At 44.1% G+C, this 25,696-nt stretch overlaps 1 protein-coding gene across 1 annotated transcript in view; it reads right to left on the reverse strand.

Moving 5' to 3' along the window:
- The window catches only part of MAML3 (mastermind like transcriptional coactivator 3), a 266,252-nt gene that overhangs the window by 75,919 nt on the left and 164,637 nt on the right, over positions 1-25,696 (reverse strand). Inside the window, exon 2 of the mRNA XM_082281422.1 lies at positions 5,462-6,946. Coding sequence (XP_082137548.1) covers positions 5,462-6,946 — 1,485 coding nt within the window. The remainder of the gene's footprint in view (positions 1-5,461; positions 6,947-25,696) is intronic.

A 25,696-nucleotide genomic window follows, 5' to 3' on the forward strand; every position in this document is an offset into this window, starting at 1 on the left:
GAAAGGAAAAGTCTAAAAAAAAAGTATAGGGGACATTTAATATACACTTTGTGCAGTCAGTAATACAAATTATCTGCATCTAAAAATAACGTAGGACATTTTCTTTACAGATGTGAATAATACACACTGTAAGTCTTCAAGAAACTAGATAAGAAGAAAATAACTCAACAATGTATTTTTATAAATCTTAAACAAATGGAGAAGTTTCTAGGAATCAAAGATTTACCACTACAACTGTGTTTTTTAAAGTGGAAAAGACCAGACACACTCTCTAGCAAGACAATGGAACAACTGGTTTCAGCTCTCTACCAGCAATGACTTGGAGGATTTAACAGTGAATACTGGTCAGCATGGTTTCAGGACAGTAGGTTTCACCAAAGAATTTAATAGAATCATAGGGTTATTTAGGCTGGAAAAGACCTCTAACATCACCGAGTTCAGCCTTTAACCCAACACTGCCAAGTTCACCCCTAAATCACAGCCCTAAGGGCCACGTGCATGTCTCTTAAATACCCCCAGGGATGGTGAATCAATCACTTTCCTGAGCAGTCTGTTCCCATTTCCTTACAATAGGATGAGTGGTTTAGTTGGGGCATGGGAGCAATGTTCTTATACTTTGATTTGCAAGGTTTAGGCTGGGGAAAAAATTTGAAAAACACTGCCATATGAAATGAACGAAGTTTGTATTACATTAATAAGTACACACCCACAGGTCACAAAATGAGGAAACACCAACAAAATTGGGTTTTAGGATTATGCCATGGAGATCTTAGCCAAATGCTATCCAATATTTGTTTCTAGTGATTTATGCTAACATGGCCTCCTTCCCAACACAATGGACAGATGACAGCAGGCATGGTAAGAAGGCTAGGCTATGTTCACAGATTGCCTGGTAAAATGGTCAGAATCCATCCGAGCAAATTTTGTTAACCCACCTGTCCTTAAAAGTCTACCAGAGACTGATTTCTAGGGAGCCCATTTGGACTTTTGTAAAAGGCAGGCGCTGCATCTAAACTCTAAGTCAAAGCTTTTGCGGAAAGCAGTGTCTACAAGTCAAATATAACGTAGACATATTCATTCATGTAGGCATTCACTACAGCTCTATAGGCAGCTCAGCAAATGATCCTCACTGTCTCCTTATTTCCATTCCAGCCTGTCTCTCCTAAAATCTGGTGAGACAGTTGTGTCTCTGTCACACTTTCATGGAGTGAATACAAATCTGTCTTTCTTCTTTACTTTCAGGTGGGCTTTTAAAAAAGGCCAAATTCCAGAACAGGAACAATCTCTTTTTCCCACTGTCCCAAAGATAACCTTCAAAAAAGTGCAAAATCCTTTTACAATTCTGGAGAGAAACACACCTTTTCACTTCTAAAGGACAACAATGATTATGTTTTGGAAATGTTCTCAGACACAGGTCTCTCCCTTTATCTTTGGCATGCAAAACCAGACTGAGCCGATGATACCTCTTGAATGTGTAAGATTAAAATAAAGGACAGATAATTAAATGTGAAGATATGCTTGCAGGATGGTGTCATTTTTCTCCTTCATTCACATCCCTACAATTTTAAACAATATAAGCAGTGGTTTCAATAGGCAATAATTGTGGCATCCTCACAGTCCCATGCAGGCAAAGAGCTGCAGTCTAGTTTTATTTTTCTTACACCCATGGAGAATTCTGTTTTGTTTTGACCTCTCATTACTTGCCCTCACACATTTGGCTCCAAACATCAAATTCTGCCTCAGCCCTCCAACTTTTTTTCCATTGGGCTGCTTTTTTCTCTTACCATTATGCATTTGTATTGAACACCTGGAACCAAGAAAGGGCATAATTAATTATTCTTAAATTTCCCAAAGAAAACGTTTTTATTTTTCTCAGTTTGAAATTACTTTTTGGTTTGAGGAAAAAGAGAAAAAAGTGCCTCCCATAAAACCTTGCATACATCTCAAAAACTTAATGGAACATTTTAGGTAAAACAACAGTGTAATTTTTGAAAAGTAGGTGGGTTCAGGCTTTCTTCCTTTTATTTCTAAAATCGTATTAAAAGTCTAAACAAAGTCACTTCTGCATCTTGGTGTGGAACTGATTTCTTTTATTATCACTTGAGAGCCAGAAGAGAAGAGGACCTCTACCCCTCAAATACCTATTAAGTTACCATCCCTGTGAAAATCTACTTGCTGGATTAGCCTATAAACTCCAGCTAAGCAAAAATGGAAGAACCACCCAGAAGAAGCAAGAGCAAAAAAGGGCAACACCTGTGACAACTGGGTATAGGGCAGATCAGGGTACATGGAGCAAGGTAAAGAGCAGGGAATTCTAAGTATGAGTTGGACCAAGTAGAGAACAGTCAGGCATGAGGGAATATTAGTAGGACAGAGTCTTGATAAGGTAGACGAGTCAGGAACGACCATGAGTTTTGCTGGATATAGATGGGTCAGGGTCTGCCTATGGTTTTAACACTCAGTTCCAGAAAAAAATCCCATTAAAATTACCTTCAGGCCACCCCTGGAAAAATCCCTGCCTCAAAAATCCAAACCAGTATCTGCTTCATGCAAAAACACCCCATCCAATGCTCCTTTGAAGAGAAACAAGGAATAGAACAAGATACAGGACTTAATGGTTCAGGGCACATGGGTTGTTCAGCAACAGTGTGTAGAGGGCTACAACTGTAGTGCCAGTACCAGTCCTGGATCTCCACAGAAAAGCAAAGGACTAACACATCTGACAGGAAGAGTCTCGATACCCACAGTGCAGAGAGCCTTTAGAGAAATCCTACTTCTGCTGGATACTAGTTCTGCTAGCTAGGCTGCTAATTTAGCACTCCGCCTGTCCAACCACTCACACATATTGAACAGAAAGGCTTCCTCTCTTTACAAGAGTAGGCAGTGATGCTCAGCATGCCCAGGACACAAGCCCAAAGCCTACTCTTGTAAAGAGAGGAAGCCTTTCTGATGATGTCTAATCAGCTTTTGGTTCTCAAATATGCCCTTGTAAGAGTAACTTGACAGAAGTATATGGTCACTGCTAACTAGATGCAATAGGTAGATTCTTTTTCCTCTTAAATACAATTTGTTAAATCACTGTGATTATTTAACACAAACATACACTTTTACAAATCTCCATCAAACCCCAAAACTATAGTTTATAGTAGAAACTATAAACTGACAGAAAGATACATTCACTTTACATTCAGAAATGTATTTCAAACTGAAGAGTGCAATATTCTTGTTTTTCATCTGTGACCACATCGTAAGCAGATAATCTGCATCAGTCTGGGTTTAACTTAACAATATCAACATTTTACCACTTTTGCAAAAACAGTAAGTTCCATCAAGCGCATCTCACAATAATAAGCTTTCTAATTTTCCACAGGAAAATGCTTTTCAGGGAAGCAGGAGAGAAAGAAGGAAGAAATTACAGTTAGAAACTTATTGTTTCAACCCTTCTCACAAAAAAATCCCTTCAGTGTAGGCAAGTGGGTTCCACAAGTAGTAAAGGGGCCTTTTGACATCTACACCAAAGCAAGAAGTCCCTCATCCTGGATGGATCAATAAATGTGAATTGCACATAAAATATAACAAAGTATGGCTCTGCCTTAAGTTTCTTCTTTGTATGTCACAGAAATGACTTATATCTGGACTTGTTTATGGAAGAATGTCTAGTTGTATCCAAATATCTAGTTTTTCCTCTATTAAAAAAAAGAGGAACTGAGTGAGATTAGATATATGAAACCTTGACTACCCATTCATATTGGGGAATTGCAGAGAGATACTAACATGAATTTCTTGACTCATGAAATAGAGAAGGTGGCATTAACTCTTTCACACAGGCAGTTCATCCTCTCAGCTGTTTGATGGGTCTTTGAGTTCAACAGATTTGACAAGAGCAAAAGAAAGAAACAATAAAGCATTAGACAGCATGACCAAGCATCCTCTGCCTCTCAGTTACAAACCAACAAATCTGTAGCTCCAATTACAGTCTGAGTTCCATGTCATTATTGCAGTAGTTCTCTAGATAAGCCTTCCCAAAGAGAAGAGGCTTTAGATCACCTGTGTCTAATGCAATAGGCAAGCAGAATTAATGTAAAAATACAAAGCTTTGAGCTGTCACCATACATCCTGAACCAAAACCAGGAGGCAGATGAACATTTCTTTTTGTTTTGCAATTAATTTTAAATAACATGTGATGTCCTCTGACCTGGTAAAGCTCCTACTCCTCCTTATTGGTTGATCCCCAAACTCCACATGTTGAAGGAATGACAAATTTTGCTGTATTTCTACATGCATTACAGTGTGAGTCACAGTTAAACCATGCTCAGAATTAAGTATTCCTTGTAGGTGGTGTGGAAACAGCTAATTTGGTGAAAAGCTGTTATGCTAAAATGATCAACTAACAATTCTATTCGTGTATTATACACTATTAGTGTATATCAGACTTCTTGACATGTTTTGGTGGCATGTAACTTCTGTGAAGGCATCGCGTACTTTGGGAATTGATTATTAACTTTAATCCATTTTTAAATTCTACCTACTTTGGTAATTGATTACTAACTTTAATAATTTTTAAACTCTCAAAACAACATTTAGAAAATTTGTTCTTGAACCTTTCCATTACACCAGTCACCAGATCTTTACAGGGGCTGCACAATTAAGAATACCCTGCTGACCCAGAAGGCGACAGGGCATTGATGTAACCACTATTCAAACTGGTTATTAACTCATTACAAAGCATTCCCCAAGTCTGGCAACTGCTGCACCGTAGCTTAGTGTGGAATACACGTGAGACAGTGATGCCAAAGCATTGAAGCCAAATGGCTTTAGCCTCTTGCTGAAAGACAAAACATTTTGGGTTGCTAAAGACTTCTTGAAAGTCCCAGAATAAACCATCTCATCTCATCATCATGGTCCAAGCACCACTAAAAGCATTCCGTTGTTCTTACTTTTTCCAGTCAAAACCAAAGGCATTCGGCACCCAAAATGTTCATCCTTTGTTCCCAGAGCCAAAATGCCAAAAATGCTGTTTAAAGCTGGCTTGATCTCTACCCCAAGAAGAAAGGACCAACCATTCCATCTTTTTGTTACAATGCTAACTGCACTGTGGGAAACTAAGCCATGCAGTGGTTTGGGATCCACAACCATCAAGTCTTGCATTATGAAAAAAAAAGTAAACAAACCCTCCAAGGAGCAGTGATTTCTGACCCAAAATTTCCCAGAGTGGCCCTACACACTCATCAGAGGAAGCACAGGAAAGAGCAGTGAATTAACAACAGGTCTAAAGTATAATGCAACATAATTTCAATTGTTTCTTAAAATGATCATGCTCCAATACCATGTGAAAAATCCAAGAAGCATCTGCAATGATATTCCATGCTTTCCAGGAGAAAGAGGAGGTGAGTGAAGGAGACTGGACAAAGAGGTACTAAGCCTTTGTATTGGCCTCTCGTTGTTGTGCACTCACACTTACCTGACCAAGGGCAGGGAGTGTTGTATATGCCATGGGCTGATTTATCATTCCTTTCTGCTTCATGATGAGCATGCGTTTTTGCTCCTCGCTCAGGTGTGCCATCTGAGCTGGCATCTGCGGCTGCTGGGATTGCTGCTGCTGGATGTATGGCATCATGGGGTTCTTCCCAGGATTTGCCATTGGTGGGGTCATCCTCTGACTCAGTTCAGTATTGAAATGGGTCAGAGGTTTGGTGTTGCCATAAGAAAGCATATTGGGCTGTTTGCTCAAGGAGTTTGTGACCAAGTTATTTGGCTGCTGACTGATCATGTTCATGTGATTTTGAGGGAGGTAGTTATTAATTGTGGTCTTCTGGGGATTGTTTGCCATAGGAGGCACTACTGGGTTTTGGTTGTTAAAGGCTTGAGAGTACATCATTGGACTATTTGGTTTGTCTGCACTGAAGGGTCCTCCGTAGGGGCTAGATGGAGGCCCCACTGGTGACCAGCTTGAGGGCTGATTTGGATGCTGTTGCTGCTTCTGCTGCATGAGCTTGGCTCTTTGCTGCTGCTGGGCTGCCATCTGCTTGAGCTGCTCAGCTGGGGACAGGTCAGCGCTCGGCAGGGACACTGGCCCAGGCCCCGATCCTGCAACAGCCGATGCTGGGTTCATCAGGAAGCTATTTCCAGAGCGTGCCTGCATCTGTCCGGGAGTGTGGCCCTGGCTGGGAGTCTGAGGGGACTGGGCAATACAGTTTGCTGGTGATCCAGCACGGACTGGGGCCGGTGGTGCACTGGATGCAGAAGCAATGCTGGAGACTGTGGAGATGTTGGAAAATGGAGGACCAGAAGAAGATGGTCTGACCTGGGGAGACCCTAATGGGACATGAGCAAATGGAGAATGGGATGGATCGCTTTTTACGCTTGCACTCTCCTGGGTCTCTGTGGCAGGCCTGGGAAATTCGGGCTCCTTCTTCTCTTCAAAGTCTTCGTTGAACAAATCCTGTATATCATCTTCTGGGACAGTGTTCGCCAGCTCATCTATGAGCTCCTGCCACTCCTGATCATTTAGGTTAATGTCTGAGAAGAGCTTGTTCTGATTTGAAAGAGATGTTTCAGAAGTGTCTATGCAGCTGGAGTCATCCAAAGGCTCTTGCTTTAGTTCCTTGTTCTGCAGGATGTTAAAACTATCATCCAGCTCACTGCAGCCATTAACAGGGATCTTTATCTCGGAAAGCCCACCATTTTCACCCAAGCCTTCTAGACCACTCCTGTGACTTCCACTGTTCTGCAGGGGCAGAGAAGCTTTCATGTCAAGCTGGTGAAGAGGAGAAACAGCAGGCAAAGGCAAATTAATGGGCAAGCTGTTGATTGCCTCAATGCTTGACACATCCTTTCGTGTCCGCTTGCTGGTTGGAGAAAAGTTCCCATCACAAACTCCGTTCTGCTGTTCTCCATTGAGAGGTGAACGTGTGCCTTCCAACTTCCTTTTGACTGTCTCTTGAAGCTTAAAGAAAATAAGAGGAAAGAAAAAATTAACCATTTGCAGATGCAAAAAAAGTGCTCATGGGCACTGCGACAAGATACTCCTCATCAAGCCTGTGACAGTAAGTTTTAAAACTGATTAGGAAGTTCCTCTGATTTCATTCTTATGCTTGATCAATTTGAAAACACAGTATAAAAAAACCCAAACAACCAAACACCTCCCCCTGCCCCAAACCAAACCTTCCCTTGACTAGGAAAGCAGAACCGTAAAATAAGTCTGTGCTTTCCAAGCCAAGTCTGTGCTAACTTCCAAGAAATTTAGGGAGCAAGTTGACTAATTCAGCTTGTTAGTGCCTAATACAGGGATGAGATTTAAGCAGTGTGCCTAACACAGTGAGGACTCTTAAATTGGAACAAAAAAAGAAAAAAGGAATCACTAAAATTTACTTTTCTCTCTGAAATTCTTTTTGTTGGAAGTTTCTAGAAGCTTCTTTAAATATAACTGCAATACAATTGATTGACTACTTATATTGAAATGTGTTGTTGACAAAAAACATTTTTAATATAGTTTCATTTGATTAGCCCTCTGTTCTTGGCTAACATATTGAGAATCACTTTTAAGGGAGGAAAAAATATATCCACCCTAGAAAATAGAAGGCACTTTGCATAACGTTAACTCAATCAAATAATGAAAAAAAGAGGAAATCAGCTGTGTGCTGGGAGCTAACATAAAATGTAAATAGCTAACAGAAATAATAGCAAGATAAGTCTCCAGAAAAGCAAATAAATTGGAATATAAGAATTTTATAAAATATAATGTGTTAACATCAGCTTTAAGTCAGGTTAAAGAAGCATAGCAAAGAACTGTAACAAGGTACAGTCCTCCCCACTCACACCCAAGTTGAGTCCTTCCCTTATGTACCAGGCTAAAAAAAGCATCTCTCTTCAGCTAAGGCAAAAAACAATAGTGGGGAGGAGAGGAAGCAAAGAGGTCACAGCTCTAGCAAATGCCTTCAGGACACACTTGCATCCTTGATACTAGAACAATAGAAGACAAAATACTGAAAGATTTTATCAATTTTTAAAGTATTCTTACTGGTAGGAAAGTCCCAGATACGAAGCTCCCACCCCTTCCCTAACCTAGAGGTCCTCAACCTTCTTTCTTTTCACAATCCAGATCCCATTTATTTCTCCCATCCCAGAGGGCTGGTTCCCCTTTCATCCCATGTATAAGACAGGCAAGCAAATCCGTATCTTGCTCAGGATTTGGAGGGAGTGGTTCTGGGAAGGCTGTGCCCTTCTCCTGCCCCTCAGGCCAGCGTGGCCTGTTTCAGCACACAGTGCAGAGGGATGTGGCTGGCACAGGCATTGCTGCAGCCACAGCTGAGCATACATGGGACACCAAGCTACTGGTGAGGCTGCTCTTCTGCAGAGAACCAAGCAGAAAGGCAAGGCTGTGGGTCTAAGCAGACCATCAATTCTTTGATTTGCACTGGAGCAGAACAGTTTTTTAATGTAGGAAATCAATTAACATATGAATAAGAGTCACCAGTGAGTTACTGTTGGCATAAGTGACTGAGACTTTGCTGCCTGTTCTGCCTTGCACAAAGCCAGCATGTGCCAAGCTCCCACAGGCAGAAATTCCTCCACTTGTTGGCTTATGTGGTGCCACATAGACCAGCCGAGTGGTGACCACAGCCTCTGCCACATGGCTGGTCTCTTCCTCTGGTGTCTGCTCTTAAAACTCTGAATTTGGAGAGTTGTGGATGTTGATCTTGGAGATGAGAAAGTCCTGGGCAGATCCTTATAGCACCTTCCAATTCCCAAAGGGCACACAAGAAAGCTGGAGAAGGACTATCTCCAAGTGATAGGATAAGGGGGAATGGCTTCAAACTGATAGAGTGTGGGTTTAGATATTAGGAAGAAATTCTTCCCTGGGAGGATGGTGAGGCACTGGCACAGGTTGCTTAGAGAAGCTGTGGATGTCCTGTCCCTGGAAGTGTTCAAGGCCAGCCTGGATGAGGCTCTGAGCAACCTGGTCTAGTGGAAGGTGTCCCTGCCTATGGCAAGGAGGTTGGAATTAGATGATTTCTAAGGTCCCTTCCAACTTAGACCATTCTGTGAATTTATGCCTGTGCAGCACTGCCTCTGTGCACCCTGAGACTCTCCCCTCCCCAGTTTCTGGAGATGAGGGAACAGCACAGCCAGTGGTTTGCACACGAAGTTCCTCTCTCTGCGTTGCAGGCTGTGATGAGGAACCAGCCTGCAGCAATGTGGAGGTCAGGAAGGCTGTGAGCATATTTTGGGCCTCCCTATCAAGTCCCTGTCACTGTGTTACCACTCCTCTCCCACCTGCAGCAGCTCTTGTCCCCATGAGCTCTGCAGATGCAGGTGGGAATGCACACTGTGCCACTCTCTCTGGATTAATGCCTGGCATAGACAGGTTTATCAGCCATAGTCTGCAGGAACCCACTAGGCTGCAGAGCACAGAGCCCTGCAGGAAAGGACCACCTTCTCAGCTCTGTGCCACAGCAGCAGAGCTCTGGGTGCTTGCCCAGAGGTGGTAATTGCCTCAATCTGTGTCAGTTAGCAGCCATGTGGAAAGGAAGTCAACACCCAAGACTAGTGTGAAGGATCAAAATCAGATCCCACAAGGGGACTTACGGTATAGGTCTCACCTCTGCTCCCTCCCTACCCTAAAAACCCATGTTAAGCTGAACACCAGTGTGTGTGACATTACAGCTCCCTGCTGCTTTTTGAGTTGTGTATCTGCCGTGCTGCAGAATCCTACAGTTGAGTTTGTTCCACTGATCTTTATATAACTCTGGATCAGACCTGGAGACAGGAAAGGATGGTACAGATGCGGTAATGGCACAGCAGCACAGCTCCAGGGCAAGAAAAGAAAAAGCATGAGCTGGCCTCAAGTGCAGGTGGTCAGTTGATATAATGGGTTAAAAAATCATATTTAAATATTGCGCTAATGGGCCACTCACACAATTTACAGCTGAAATCACCCATTTCAACTCCTAAGCCATCTCACTACAGAGTCACTATTGCCACATCAGAAAAACATTCACCAAACAGCAAGTGACTCAAGACCAAACTCAATGGGCATACACAGGCAAAAACAGGATTTGAAGAAATGTTCAAAATGTGTTGTGGCCCTTTACCCCAAGTTCATATTGACCAAATGCTGGGCTAAAGTAAGAACAGGACCTGGTGGCAGGCTTCTCATCATGAAGTAAAGTTCCTATAAGGAAAAGATGGGGAAAAAGTTGTCTTAAGGCAGGGAGCAGTCAGAGTAATTATCTCCTGAGGAATACAAGCAAACTGACTCCATACATTTTGCAAGTTTGAATGAATCCTTGACAAAATACTGGTAAGAGTGATACGCTTTCACATGGTTTCACGCTTTCAGGTTTATTTTATCCTGAATCTATCACCTTATTTGTATATGAATGTTCACCAAAACAATCTATCTAGTCTGGCAAATAACCAGCCCTAAAAATATCAGTTCCTAAAGTTTCATCATGTGCTGGAACTTGGATGTCCCCCTCTACAAATATACAGTGACTTTAGTGAAAGTAAAAGCAGGCCCAGTATATAAATATTAATAAACATGTTTATTATGCATTACAACAAAAAGCAGCTTGACATGGAAACTATTTTCTATCAAATATGAAGCTTACAGAAGTTGTGCCTTGTTGCAAAAAGAAATTAAACCTCTTCTAAGTTTGTACCTCCACATTGTTCTCCTTCAGAGACTTTAGGACTTGGTAGGTTAACAGGCACTAATCTTTTTATTTTCTTTTTTTGCTCATTGAAGAACTGTAGGTAGACAAAAACTTAACATGAAAGGTTTGTTTGAAGGCAACATGCTGGGTACAACCTTTGCAGGTGGGGAAGCACCTTGATTCCAGCATTTTGGAGGAGTTGGGAGCCATAACAATAGATGTATCTCCTTTTTCTGAGGTACAACACAGAAATACCCTTATCAAATGATTTCAATGAAACCTTTCCTTTTCATATCTTGATTTCATTCCAAATCACCATGTTAACTCTTGGATGGTTTGGATATCCTACACTGAGCATATACTGGCAAACAGTTTACCACCACCAGGATTTCACAGTGTCTTAGACTAAAACCTCAGCACTTCCCCTTCCCTCTATAAACACAATCCCTGAAGTAAAATAGTATCTCTTAAAGTACCCTCCTTCTCTTTCCTAGTACAAATACACAGTTTGTGCATGTTTTACAGCATGCATCATGAAGATATTAGCAGGAGCTGAGAGATTTATGTCTAGGAGCAGAAGGCTGTTGCCACATAAAAAAAAAAGGAAAATGTTAAAATCAAAGGAAAATATTAAAATAAAACAACCCCCTTGCCAGCTTCATAAGCCTTTAGCTTTAATCACACAAAATATTTGGCTGATGAATCTTCATTTCACAGCGGTTTTCTACCCCAAAGCAAAAGAGGGTGAAGCAGGACTCTCGATTCTTTATATGCCTTTGGAGAAACTCCAGTTGCAGAGTGAGAGAACGTCAAATTTGGCACGTTGACTTTTTAAATGACTTTCAGTTGGAGGAGAGGCAGGGGGACAGAAGCCGTGCATGCAAATGCACACTGACCTGAACAGTCTAATCCAACCCATCCTGAAATTCTCGGCAGAGCTTCTTGGACATGCCGTGACAGACCCAATAGATAAACAAGAGTGTGTGGAGGCTGTTGGCAGGGCTTTCATCTGTGAGGAGAAGCTGCTCCGCTTCATCTCACCAGCAGCAATTCATTTTTCAAAAGAAATGAGACAGAGGTACTGTTGTTATAGCAACAGCCGAGCCACTCACTAGCCCATCCTCCACTGTGGAGCTGCCTTTGGTGGGTGGCTGTTCCAGTCGTCCATGGGGAGTGACTGGGGCTGTGGCAGCAGAATAGTCGTTTCATTGCTTCTTAAAAAAACCCCAACAGAAAAACCAGGGGAAGGTGGGGAAGCCAAAAGGCTAAATTCTCTCTATGCCAATAGAAGTTGGACATGATTCACAGGGTCTAACACAGGTCCACCTCTCCTCTATGAGCCCCCAGATGAGACTGATATCACTTTTACAGATGTTTTTGTGTACCAGCTACATGTAGCCACTGACTTTCCCTAGGGCAGCTCCAACCGCTTCAATACAAGGGCAACAACTCTGAGAGGTCTGGTCCACTTGGCTCCCCAGCTCTGCTGGAACATGCCCTGCTCTGGAGCTATCTTTGCTCCCTGTGGAAAAGCAGAGAAACTAGCCAATGCTGAAATTCTTCCACAGAGAATATGCATGTGTAGAAAAAACAAGGGTTATCATCTTCTCCACATGCTTTTCTGTGACTCTTTCTGTTAAAAATTGATCTTTTCAGTTCTTCATGTTGCATGAGTCTGGCCCACCAGTCATCATGACCTTCAGTTCCTTTCCATGAAATGAATTCAAGTCTTGGCCCTTCCTCCAGGGTTTCTACTCTCCCTTCCATCAGTGTGTCTGTTCATGGGTTTGCCCCACCTTTCTTCTCCCTTTTTCTCCTAGAGCTTCTCCAGAAAGATCTTGATACTTTTTACCTCCAACAGGGAGTACTTACCATGAGCTCTGCCAAACACCACCCCAATTCAGCAGTCTCCAGCCTGCAACCTGATGACTGAGTCGAGTTTGCTACTTAACTTGTGCTGCACTCAAATCCTATCAACAATTTAGGAAGTGTCCCAGGGGTGGCCGTGAAGTGACACTAAGCAAGTGGATTTGACAAGACAGCATCTGAGATCAGTAAGGAATAATCAGCATTGCCATTTGCATGCCAGCAATTCAGCTTCAGCGTTTGAAAAGATTTTTTGCACTCACCTCCTTGCTGTATCACCTCTGACACTGCCATTCTAAAGTCAGTGTTGCCAGAGTGCCACTGCCTGAGGTACAGCCACATCTTGTCACCAGTGTTTTAAGTCCACCAGCTCCATAGTGGCCTCCCAATGACACCTGCTCCAGTGTCCTGCAGAGGTGGTGGGGATCACAGGACCTGTTTCAAAAACCCGTTGGAACTGACCTCAGACAAGCAGCCAAGCAAAGTGGAGGCGAGTTACATATCACCACTTCCCACAAATGAAATTATTTCATGCATCCAACCGCTCCCCTACTATTTGAATTTCCTCATGCTGCTGAAAGCATGGCACTGATGCCTGCTAACTCGCAGGATGAAGCCTGATGTAGCAAATTGATTTTGGAGCACAATTGCTCATTTAAAGCACATGCTGTGCTCTTCCATGCTAGGCCTGGCTGCCCAGCTCTTGTTGGCCAGGGCAATGTTTCAGATATGCAGGAAATTCACATGAAATCTGTCTGAAGTTGGTAAAATCTCATCCTGCCAACCTAGCCAGTAACCTGTACAACTCTGCAGGCTCACAGAGTAACCTCTGCCCCAGGGAAGGGGTCAACCTTTTGCCCCTTACGCTGCAAAGGGCTGCTGGGGACTCTTGTCATCACCGTTGTTTTTGCCATCAGTCACTAGAAGAACGAAACACCTCGCAGTAATAGTAAAATGATGATCAAGGCACTGGTTAAACCTGCAAGAGCTAACAGTGAGAAAACCAATCTACTTCCCCACATTTTATCCAGTCAGACAGAAAGGGTTTCTCACTGAAGAGTGAGAGTAAAAAGTCATGGTGCCTGGATGCAAAGTTGAACCTGAGTTGATGGACAGTCTTTTAGACTAATGACGCTTTTCGCAATTTACGTATTTAAACCGCGTGGAAAGGCGGGAATTGCCTTTTGTCCCAGCTTGCCTGCCGGAAGGTGGGGGGGCCTGGAGCCTCTGGGCCCTGCTGGGCCAGGCCAGGCCCCCTGCTACCTTCCCCTTTTCCCAACGCCGCAGCATGGACCCTGGATCTCTGGGGGAGGAACTATCCCAGAGCCGCAGGCAGCTAAAACCAGCCATAGTCTGCCACACAGCTAAACCCATCCAGCACGACTTCTTGGGACTGGTGGGTCCCTCTCCTCTCCACGCAGAGCTGGTGGAGCCAGCAGGAGCCAGTGGAGCCTCCTTTCTGCAGCCAGCACACTTGGCACTAAACTGAGGAAGACACCATGCAGCCAGCAGCACAGAGGGAGTGAGGCTTTCTTCCACTGTAAAGCCAGAACAAGAACACTCTTCAGCATGGTGGTTTCAGAGCCAGAGAGAAAGAGAAAGTGAGTCATGTGAGACAAAGCTGAAAATGGCAACCGGAGAAAAGAGGGTGGTGCCGCATTTTTCGTGCGTAGCTTAAAAAAACTTTCTTGCCTGCCGTGGTAAGAAACTGTAATATCACAATCTGTTTGTCTCTTTAATCCATTTGAAGTACATGGGGGGATGGAGAATTCATGTGTGAAGACTGTGAAGAGTGCCTATGCCAGGCTACATAAAAGCAGTGAGAGGCTTTTAGAGACTTGTGGGGAAGAAGGCCTTTGTGTTCGGGTCAAAATAACTCATCCTTAAAAAGATTAATAACCCCATGTGATGGCCCATGTTTGGCAGTGTGAAGGAACTGAGATTTTTCATGGAAGAGATGTTTTTACACCAGAGCAGATTGTTTCTTTCTGGGTGGGTCTGCTGTTGGTAGCAGTTTAGGAACCACATGAAGCAGAAGAAACCCTTTTTTCCTTAAGCATAAAAGAGAGACTTTCCAAGAATTGCAACACTGACTAAAACCCCAGGTTCTGTTATCCTTTGTGCAAGTTGAGTATAAGTGAGAGAAGTGCTGGAAAAAAGGGGAGGTTTGGTTTAATTTTTTGTTATTTCTTTTTACTTTTAATTCTGTTAGTAATAAACTTTTTTTCTTTGTACAGCAACTGTTTCAGTTTGAACCTGTTTTACCTCGCAGCTCTCAAGTTTTCCTCAATATTTTCTTATTTTCCCCTTATGAAAATAACAGATTTCGTGTGCTTGACGCTTAGCTGCGTCAAACCACGACAAGAGCACAAATTATTTAATGGATGGAATGCTGTTATCATTGTCAAAGAGCCTTCCTGCCCAAGTATATGATCTACATGTATATATGATCTACTCCTCTTCATATCCATCTAATTTAATCTTGCTTCGGGCCTGTACTAGTTTGAAAACAAACCAGTGGGAGGCACCAAGTCAGAATAACAATTTAATAGGGAAATTAAAGAAAAGGAAAAAAATAAAAGAAAAGCCTGGTTCAAACTGACAGAGTCAGGATACAACCTGACACCCTGTTAGTCAGGGTGGTGGTAGCAGTCTGGTAGAATGGTGGCTGCAGTCCTCCTGAAGTGGTGGATGTGGTTCTGTTGAAGCAGTGATCCTGTAGAAGGGTCTGCTCTTCCTCGGAAGGTCCAGTGGTGGCTATGTAGCTCCTGTCCTCTGGAAATCCAGTGGAAAGGGTGTCTGAGGTGTTCAGAATCTCAGATTATATCCAGGATGGAATGCTTGCTTGGTTCCTCCCTCTGGGTGGAGCATCTCACAATGGGATGATGAGTCATGAGGCCAGGCGTTGATGTGCTCATTAACAGAAGATAGTCCGGAGGGAGTTATCTCTGAGTCATGTGGCAGGACAATGATGGGCAATTAACAGAAAGATAGTCTGGGGGCAGGAGGCAATGAAACACTGCCCCACCTGGTTTCAACATCTCATGCGGATGGTAATAGAATACACTGCAACCCAGGACTTTATCCACCCCTTATTCTATTACCATCTACATCATCCCAAATTAATACTTACCTTAAACTCTACACACACACACACACACACACACACACACATATATATATAATGAAACCCTACACACAGTTCGCACCTGGTATACAACAGGTTTCCCCATCTTTCTGCATTACCTGCCAAGTGTAACCGGGTCCTTGAGCAAAGACAATCCCACGGATGGGTTTGCCTTTGCCTGAGGTGGGATTAATCCAAACAGTCTTTCCTAAAATACCTCTCAGGTGTACCACAGGGACTCTATCTCCATCCACTGTGTGCAAGGGTTCAGACTCAGTGGGACCAGCTCAGCTGATGGACCCTTGGGTATTGACCATCCAGGTGGCCTTTGCTAAGTTCACTTCCCAATTTTTGAAGGTCCCCTCACCAAGTGCCTTCAGGGTGGTTTTAAGCAGTCCATTGCAGCATTCAACTTTCCCAGCAGCTGGTGCATGATAAGGGATATGATATATCCATTTGATACTGTGTTCTGTGGCCCAGGTGATTATGAGGCTATTCTTAAAATAAGTCCCATTGTCTGACTCAGTCCTCTCAGGGGTGCCATGTCTCCACAAGACTTGCTTTTCCAGGCCCAAGATGGTGTTCCAGGCTGTAGCATGAGGCACAGGTTAAGTCTCCAGCCATCCAGTGGTTGCTTCAACCATGGTCAACACGTAGCGCTTGCCTTGGCGGGTTTGGGGAAGGGTGATGTAATCAACCTGCCAGGCTTCCCCATACCTGTACTTTGACCATCGTCTACCGTACCACAGAGGCTTCACCCGCTTGGCCTGTTTGATTGCAGCACAGGTCTCGCAACTGTGGATGACCTGTGAGATGCTGTCCATGGAAAGGTCCACCCCTCAGTCACGGGCCCATCAGTATGTTGCATCTCTCCCAGATGATCAGAGGCATCAAGGGCCCAACGAGCTAGGAATAATTTTCCCTTGTGCTGCCAGTCCAGATCCACCTGAGATACTTTCACCTTGGCAGCTCGGTCCACCTGCTCATTGTTGCGATGCTCTTCATTAGCCCGACTCTTGGGTACGTGCGCATCCACGTGTCGAACCTTCACGGTCAGCTTCTCTACTTGGGCGACGATGTCCTGCCAAATCTCAGCGGCCCAGATTGGTTTTCCTCTATGCTGCCAGTTGGCCCTCTTCCACCTTTCCAGCCAACCCCACAGAGCATTGGCTACCATCCATGAATCAGTGTAGAGGTAGAGCTTTGGCCACTTCTCTCTTTCAGCTATGTCCAGAGCTAATTGGACAGCTTTGAGTTCAGCAAATTGGCTCGATCCACCTTCTCCTTCAGTAGCTTGTGCAACTTGTTGTGTGGGGCTCCATACAGCGGCTTTCCATTTCCAGATAGTGCCTACAATTCGGCAGGAACCATCAGTGAAGAGGGCATATTGTCTTTCAGACTCCGGTAGCTCATCACATGGTGGGGCTTCCTCGGCACAGGTCACTTGCTCTTCCTCTCCTTCAGAAGATAATCCAAAAGTCTCACCTTCAGGCCAGTTTGTTATGATTTCCAGAATCCCAGGGCGATTCAGGTTTCCAATACAGGCACGCTGCATGATGAGGGTGATCCATTTGCTCCAAGTAGCATCGGTGGCGTGATGCGTGGAAGGAACCTTTCCCTTGAACATCCGACCCAGCACTGGTAGTCAGGGTGCCAAGAGGAGTTGTGCTTCCATGCCGATTACTTCTGAGGCAGCTTGAACTCCATCACAGGCAGCCAAGATTTCCTTCTCTGTTGGAGTGTAGTTGGCTTCAGACCCTCTGTAGCTTCGACTCCAGAATCCCAGTGGTCAGCCCTGAGTCTCACCAGGAACCTTCTGCCAAAGGCTCCAGGACAGGCCATGGCTCCCAGCTGCAGAGTAGAGCATGTTCTTCACTTCTGGTCCTGTCCTGACTAGGCCAAGGGCTACGGCGTGAGTGATTTCCTGCTTGATCTGGGCCAAGGCTTGTTGCTGTTCAGGGCCCCAGTGGAAATCATTCTTCTTGTGGGTAACCAGGTAGAGAGGACTCACGATCTGGCTGTACTCGGGAATGTGCATTCTCCAGAAACCTATGGCACCTAGGAAGGCTTGTGTTTCCTTCTTGTTGGTCGGTGGAGACATTGCTGTGACCTTATTGATTACTTCAGTGGGAATCTGATGCCGTCCATCTTGCTACTTTACTCCCAGGAATTGGATCTGTCGGGCAGTTTTCTCCTTTTGATGGCAAAGCCAGCTTCCAGGAGAATCTGGATGATTTTCTCTCCTTTCTCAAATATTTCCTTTGCTGTGTTCCCCCACACAATGATGATGTCGATGTATTGCAGATGTTCTGGAGCCTCACCCTTTTCCAGTGCCATCTGGATCAGTCCATGGCAAATGGTGGGACTGTGCTTCCACCCCTGGGGCAGTCAGTTCCAGGTGTATTGCACACCCTTCCAGGTGAAGGCAAACTGGGGCCTGCACTCTGCTGCCAAAGGAATGGAGAAAAATGCATTAGCAATGTCAGTAGTGGCATACCACTTCGCTGCCTTGGACTCCAGCTTGTACTGAAGTTCCAACATGTCTGGCACTGCAGTACTCAGTGGTGGCATGAGCTCATTCAGGACATGGTAATCCACCGTCAGTCTCCATTCTCCGCTGGACTTATGCACTGGCCATATAGGGCTGTTGAAAGGTGAACGGGCCTTGCTGACCACCCCTTGGCGATCCAGTTTATGAATCATCTCATGGACGGGAACCACAGAGTCTCTGTCAGTGCGGTATTGCCGATGGGGCACTGTTGCTGTGGCAATTGGTACTTGTTGTTCCCAAAAGCCCAACAACGTCCTTTTGGGTCTTAGAAATATCCATTTCTGAGATAGTCTATGCCGAGGATGCATGGGGCCTCTGGGCCAGTCACGATGGGGTGTTTCTGCCACTCGTTCCCAGTTAAACTCACTTCAGCTTCCAGTACAGTCAGCTGCTGGGATCCTCCTGTCACCCCAGAAATAGAAATGGGTTCTGCTCCCACATACCTTGATGGCATCAGATTACATTGAGCACCGGTGTCAACCAAAGCCGTGTATTTTTGTGGGTCAGACGTGCCAGGCCATCGGATCCACACAGTCCAAAAGACCCAATTGTCCCTTTCCTCTACCTGGCTAGAGGAAGGGCCTCTCTATTCCTGGTCATGGTACACGTTGCTTTCTTCTGGTGAATATGCTCCCAAGGTCCCTTCAAGAGGATCGGTCACATTATCATTCCTATACCGTCTGGAGTTCTGTGCATGAGAGACCGGAGCAGCGTTGACTCTAGATGTGCTTCTTGTGGTAGTTGTCCCTCTTTTTAGTTCATGTACCCTGACCGCTAAGGAGGAGGTGGGTTTTCCATGCCACTTACTCATGTCTTCTCCATGTTCCTGAAGGAAAAACCAGAGATTATCTCATGGAGTGTATCCTCTCTCCCTGGTTGGTGGACGCCTGCTCCTAATGGCAGAGACTCTTGTTGGTTCTGGTAAGATGTGGTAAATTTCTTCCTTAAGTTCCTTTTTCAGTTTCCGATGGCCTTCTTCAATCAAGCTCCGGACTTGCTCAGCCAGCCTTGTTTCCACGGACAAGACGTGGGTGCGAAATGGGGCTGTGACGGTGTCCTCATAAATCCTCAGTTTGTTGACCAAGATGCCCAGCCTGTCCTCACCTTCCCTCCATTGCAGCGTTGCCAGGTAATGGGAGTACATCTCTGGTCCAAGACGTGTGAATCTCAACCACACCTGTGATGTGCACTGGACACCATCTGGGCTCTTAGGAAATCTCTTGTCTTCTGAGAAAATTATTTCCAGCACAGCCAATTCCCTCAGGCACTGGATACCTTGTTCCATTGTGCTCCATTTCCCTTGGTGCACCTGGAGGTCTTCTTTACAAAGGTACCTGTCCCTTACACTTGTAAGCAGTCACTGCCAGAAGATGAGAGTTTCTTGGGTTCTCCCGATCCCCTGGTCAATCACCACATCCTGGGACAGAGTTCCCAGTTGCCTGGCCTCACTTCCGTCCAGAATGGTGTCATTGGCTGCAGCGTCCCAGATGCGGAGCGGCCAGGTCAGGATGGACTCGTTTGTCTGGCGGGTGAATTCCCTCCGCAGGTCACACAGCTCACCCAGGGATAGCGACCAAGTGATGATCTCTGGCTCTGCCTCTTCTGCTGGATGCGAAGGTCCTGCTGCATCCTCGTCGGTCAGTATGCGGACTGATTTGCTTTTTGATTTCTTCTTCTGGATGGGGGCAACTGCAATCGGTTTAGGCTGTTCTGATCCACTGACAGTTTGCGTGGAGACGCTGATGGTGCTTTTGGTTCCTTTCTCCTCTGTGTCAGTTTGCGTAGACATGGATGCTGTTGTTTTGCATTTGGTTTCTTTCTCCTCTGTGACAGTCTGCATAGAGATGGACACTGTTGCTTTGCTTTTGGTTCCTTTCTCTGTGACAGTCTGCGTAGACATGGACGCTGTTGCTTTGCTTTTGGTTCCTTTCTTCTTTGTGACAGTCTGTATAGACATGGTGTTTGTTGCTTTGCTCCTTTTTCCCTCCTCCTCAAGCAGACGTTGCACCACACCAAGTAGTGTTTTGTTTCTAAGCATGGTGTACACAATGCAGGCCATAGAGAAAAAAAAGAATAGAACTGACAAGAAGATCATACCATCCTTAACATCCAGAGGGAACTCAATATTTTCAAAAACTGCTGTGCCTGGCCTGAAAGGCTGGAAGAAACCACTCTCTACTCTTCCCACCAGGGGCTGGGTGTGATTGCTGAGGAGATCCCAGACACAGCAGCCCAGACTAGGACAGCCAAACAAAATTGAGTATATATTCCAAATGGTATTCATCGCCTCGCAGGTTATTATGCTATAGACATAAGAAACCAATAAAGAAATTCTTATACCATTCCCTGGTTTTAACAGGAGCAATACAACAGGCAGGTAGTTCCCCATGTGAGGAAAAATATAGAGACCAAGATACAGTATCCATATAGACAAGCTGAGCACCACGGTGAATAGGTTTCTGTTAATACAAAATTGTAATTCTCACTTTCTCTCAGAGCAAGCCCCACACTGGGCGCCAAATTATGTACTAGTTTGAAAACAAACCAGTGGGAGGCACCAAGTCAGAATAACAATTTAATAGGGAAATTAAAGAAAAGGAAAAAAATAAAAGAAAAGCCTGGTTCAAACTGACAGAGTCAGGATACAACCTGACACCCTGTTAGTCAGGGTGGTGGTAGCAGTCTGGTAGAATGGTGGCTGCAGTCCTCCTGAAGTGGTGGATGTGGTTCTGTTGAAGCAGTGATCCTGTAGAAGGGTCTGCTCTTCCTCGGAAGGTCCAGTGGTGGCTATGTAGCTCCTGTCCTCTGAAAATCCAGTGGAAAGGGTGTCTGAGGTGTTCAGAATCTCAGATTATATCCAGGATGGAATGCTTGCTTGGTTCCTCCCTCTGGGTGGAGCATCTCACAATGGGATGATGAGTCATGAGGCCAGGCGTTGATGTGCTCATTAACAGAAGATAGTCCGGAGGGAGTTATCTCTGAGTCATGCAGCAGGACAATGATGGGCCATTAACAGAAAGATAGTCTGGGGGCAGAAGGCAAGGAAACACTGCCCCACCTGGTTTCAACATCTCATGCGGATGGTAATAGAATACACTGCAACCCAGGACAGGCCCAATAGGGTAAACACTGACAAAGCAGTAACCTCGTTGCTTTGGGAGTGCCAGCACTGCTCCCTTTGTGCAAAAGTCTTAGCGAAGGTGCTAAGAGCCTGCAAGCTGAATTACTGAGCAGGCCGTGCCTACTCGTGCCTCTCACACCCAGCAGCCAAGCTCTGGGTCCTTGCAGATGGCATGAGCTGCATTTTCAGGGTGTGTTATGAGGATTTAGTCAAGCAACCTCTAACTGACTTGTCTGGCAGTTGTTCTGGTAAGTCTTCACCCTTGGAAAACATTTCCAGTCTGCTTTGTATCTGGACAGAAGACAGGCTATGATAAAAAGAAGACATTGGAGATTATTAAAGCTGTGCCTCCAAACGAACTTCTACAAATCAGGGTAGAAACGATATGCAGGAACCTCTTGTATTTTAATTTAAGAAGCAGCAAAACAACATACCCAGAGTTGTTGCACATGCACCATAGCTACTCAGTAGCTCTTTAAACTGTGTATGTGACATGAGGAATGGTTTCCTGGGGAAAATATTGTCCTAGTTCATCCTTGCATGAGCACAAGTCATAGCAGGGTAGTGAAATATGCTGTTGGCATCTTGCCTGACTAGCAAAGGGGTATGTGGGACACGAAAGCATTCCCGTCCTCTGCAAAGGAGGAGCAGCTGTGTGACAGCCTCTGCTTTCCTTGTCATTAAGGCACCAGTAGGATGTGAGCTCTCTTCCTGACTTCAGAACTGACAGACTAAAACCTTGTCCAACTGATGTAAGGGAAAAGCCCTTCCTATGCTTAGGACAAGCAAATTACCTTCCAGCTGCTTGCAAAATACTGCCATGGCACAAGCTACATACATAATATATTACTCCAGAATATTCTCAGAGAAACTCTGAAGAATGAGCCAGAAGAGATGGTGAAGGCATGACAGTACTCCCCTGATGACACCATAGATTTCCACGGACTATGAGTTTCTGTTGGATCTCTTTTATTACCAAAGCCTATCTAGTGCATGATCTCTAGAAGCCAGCTAGCAAGCTGACAGAAGGCTGAACTCAGAAATGGCACAGTTGTCTTCCATTCATATCATTGGTGTTAACTCCCAACACACATCACTTCATGGCAACATACTTACTCCATATGTGCATGAAGCAGCACCTTCCAGTTCCTCAAATCGATGTGGGCTAAGTAATTTCGGGGATTCTTCCACATGACTAAGTTCAAGTTCATGCTTTTTGAAGCAAAATGTTTCATACAATGGGAAAGGAAGGAAATGAGAGCCACATCGTCTATACACTGTACCTGTTCAAGCCCACACATTTTAGTCACCCTCTTGGGGTAACATCATAAATGAAACTTCCACTTGAAAATAATTTAAATATCAAATTAACAGATTTCCACAACTAACACATTAAAAGAAAAAATTTTGGGAATCAGTTATACTGTGCTGCAAACAAAATGGTGAATTTAGCCTCCTCTTCCCCATCTGTTCCCTGTGCCTGAATGAGCAGCTTCACTGAGGACATAGGTCAGCTGAAGATTTTTCTGCAATGACAAATACCTTTAAAGGGGTGCAGGTTATTTAAGTACAGGTTGAACAATTAACAATACAGTAAGCATTGCAAAGGAGACCCAAGCATGGGGGAAGGGGAGGGAAATGAATCCTTTGCATGGTAATTAATTCTCATATTTTTTCTACATTTTAATTGTTTGCATAATAATGAGACATCTTTTGGGGAAAGGAAAAAAAAATCCAACATGGGACAGATGAGTTTGGAAATAAATTTGTGCTCAGCTACTGACCATTTAAAAATAAATAATAAAATCACATAACTGAAAATGCCAAAATAGAAAATATGTCAGACACAGCTTTTTCCTTCAGTCAGACAATTCCCTGATCAGCACAATCAGCTTGATCCATCTCTAGGAAAGAGGAGAAATGCAGGAACTGGTTGGTTGTCTTGACTTTACATATCTCTTTAAAAGAAGACAGGCAGCAGCAGTTTTGAAAGACTTGTGGACAAAACTCATGGATCAATCCTGAAAGATGCTGAAGCCCTCAGGTCACAGAACCATAGAAAGGTCTGGGTTGGAAGGGACCTTAAAGAGCATCCTGTTCCAATATGCCTGCCATGGGCAGGGATAACACCCCAGATCAGGTTGTTTAGGGCCCCATCCAACCTGCCTTGAACACTCCATGGTGAATCCCCTTAAGCTCACTAGGAATCAGGGGCACATTGATAAGGTAATTTCTTCTGCACCAAAATTTCTTCAGAGATAGACACTATGTCTGATGGAACAACTCCTCTCTGCATTTATTTTTTGGCTTCAATGCAAGTTATAGACAGTACTGGAAAAAAAAAAATGCAGGATCACTGAAGCTCTGTGAAGACTCAAGGACTCAAAGGACTGTATAGGATGCCCCAGACATGTTCTGAATTGTTCTGAGCACAGTTTGAGAGCTATTTGCCAAGGGCTAAAGGCCAGAGAGCACTGAACAGCAGATTTGCCCTAAATATGGCCAAGTAAACCATACAAACTTTAGCTCTTTGTGGCCTCAGTACCTTCACCTCAAGCTGATCTCAGGTCCCACAAAGGCACACAGCACAACTAATGGAAAAGCACATGTCTGGTCTCCCAGCTCCCAGCAATTACCAGAGTCACAGACTCACAAGGCTGGACCTGCTGTGTGGCATCAACTGCAAATGTACTATTTAAGTCTACTGATGAAGTATAAAGAAAAAGATTTTAAGCAAATGAAGGCCCTGATTCAGCACAGTATTTAGCACATGCTTCACCTTGAGTACACTAAGCAACCTAAAAGACAAAGAATGGTTTATGCAATAAATGACATCAGACCAAGACCTTTGCTCAGATCTTACCTTCTTTATTTCATCTACAGTAGCTGTCTCCAACACAGGATAAACCTCTTCCTCTCTCCCATCTTACTCTGGATATACATACACAGTGTTGAACTCATGGCAGCAATGGCAGGAAGATTCCCAAATCCCAGAGGTGTGTAAGGCTTAGAGATCTCTCCACACAAACAAAAAAGATTACCAGGAGAAAGGTGGGCAGTGTTCTGCCAAACAGGTCACGTTCCCAGTTAGTTATGGCCATGGACCACATTACAACCAGGCACTTTTATCTATTTGTGTATTTTGAAAACAGCCCTCCAAGGGAAGGAACTGCAACTCATAATGCTATAGATGTCTGTACATTCCCAGTGTACACAACACAGTTTTTTGGTTTTTTCACTTTTTTCCTTTTGCTATCAAAAAAACTTCCCTGGTTTTTCCACACAAGTGCACACATGCACATGTAGTCACTGCCCATGATACCCACATGGGTTTTAATCTCAGAAATCTATGCATACTAAGCATATATTAGCAGCTAATTAAAATTAAATTTAGACTTCAAGTCCCATTCACCACTGAAGGTTTGGACCTTTAACAGTGCTAAATAAATGCAAGACTAAAAAACACTTCTTGTTGTTGTAGTAGGTAAAGACCAAGTCACATAGAACACTACAATTCTTTCCTAAACCCCTCGAAGGTCTGAAGCACTAGACATCATAGTTTGCTATTAAATAAGCCATAGAAATGCATTATAAGCCAGTGTGAATTCATATAATGGGCTTCCACTAATCTTATTTTCCTTTTCAAAAGACTTCTCCTTCCCTCCTTTTTTCTCACATTGTAGGAATGATAAGCCACCTAGTACTAAGTGATTTTAATTTGTTAGTCTGAAGACACAGTACTCTTGGGCTACTACCAGAATTATGTGGATTTAGTCTCAGAAAAACATAGGTGAGATGAATCTAAAAAGAAAAATAAACCTAATTGTGTGTCTACCCCCCCAACCATCATTTATCACTTAAATGCTGTCATTCAGATGCAAACATACATTAAACCTCTAAATTTCACTTCAGAAAACAGAGTAGGCAGCTGCCTAAAGCTGTGTATTAAATAAGTGGCAGGGTTAGAATTGGACTCAAATCTCCCAAATCCTGTCCCCAGCCAATGGGAATACAAAATATCTTCTATCTTGTCAGATCAATGTGCTTTTATATCTCCTTTTTTTCTTATTCAGGAAAAAAAAGGAGTGTGTATGGGGAGCTATGAACAGGACACGGAGTCTGGGAACTGTTGTAGGCACCATAAGAAAGATGCAGGCAAAAACAGGTCAAGTCATTCCAGTCTTAAGAATGCAATTCATATCCCCTATACCAGGCTGAGATGGGAATGAGATAAATCATGCTCCAGAAATGTCTTTTTCTGTTCACTGTTCTTAAAGGGAGCCTTGGTAATTAGCTGAAAAAGACACATCCACAGTCAGATACCTTCATGTGGACCCTCCCCAAGCCACTGTTATTTGCCCAGTCACAATTAG

Source organism: Coloeus monedula (genome assembly GCF_965178545.1).
Source record: "Coloeus monedula genome assembly, chromosome: 5".
Lineage (NCBI taxonomy): Eukaryota > Metazoa > Chordata > Aves > Passeriformes > Corvidae > Coloeus > Coloeus monedula.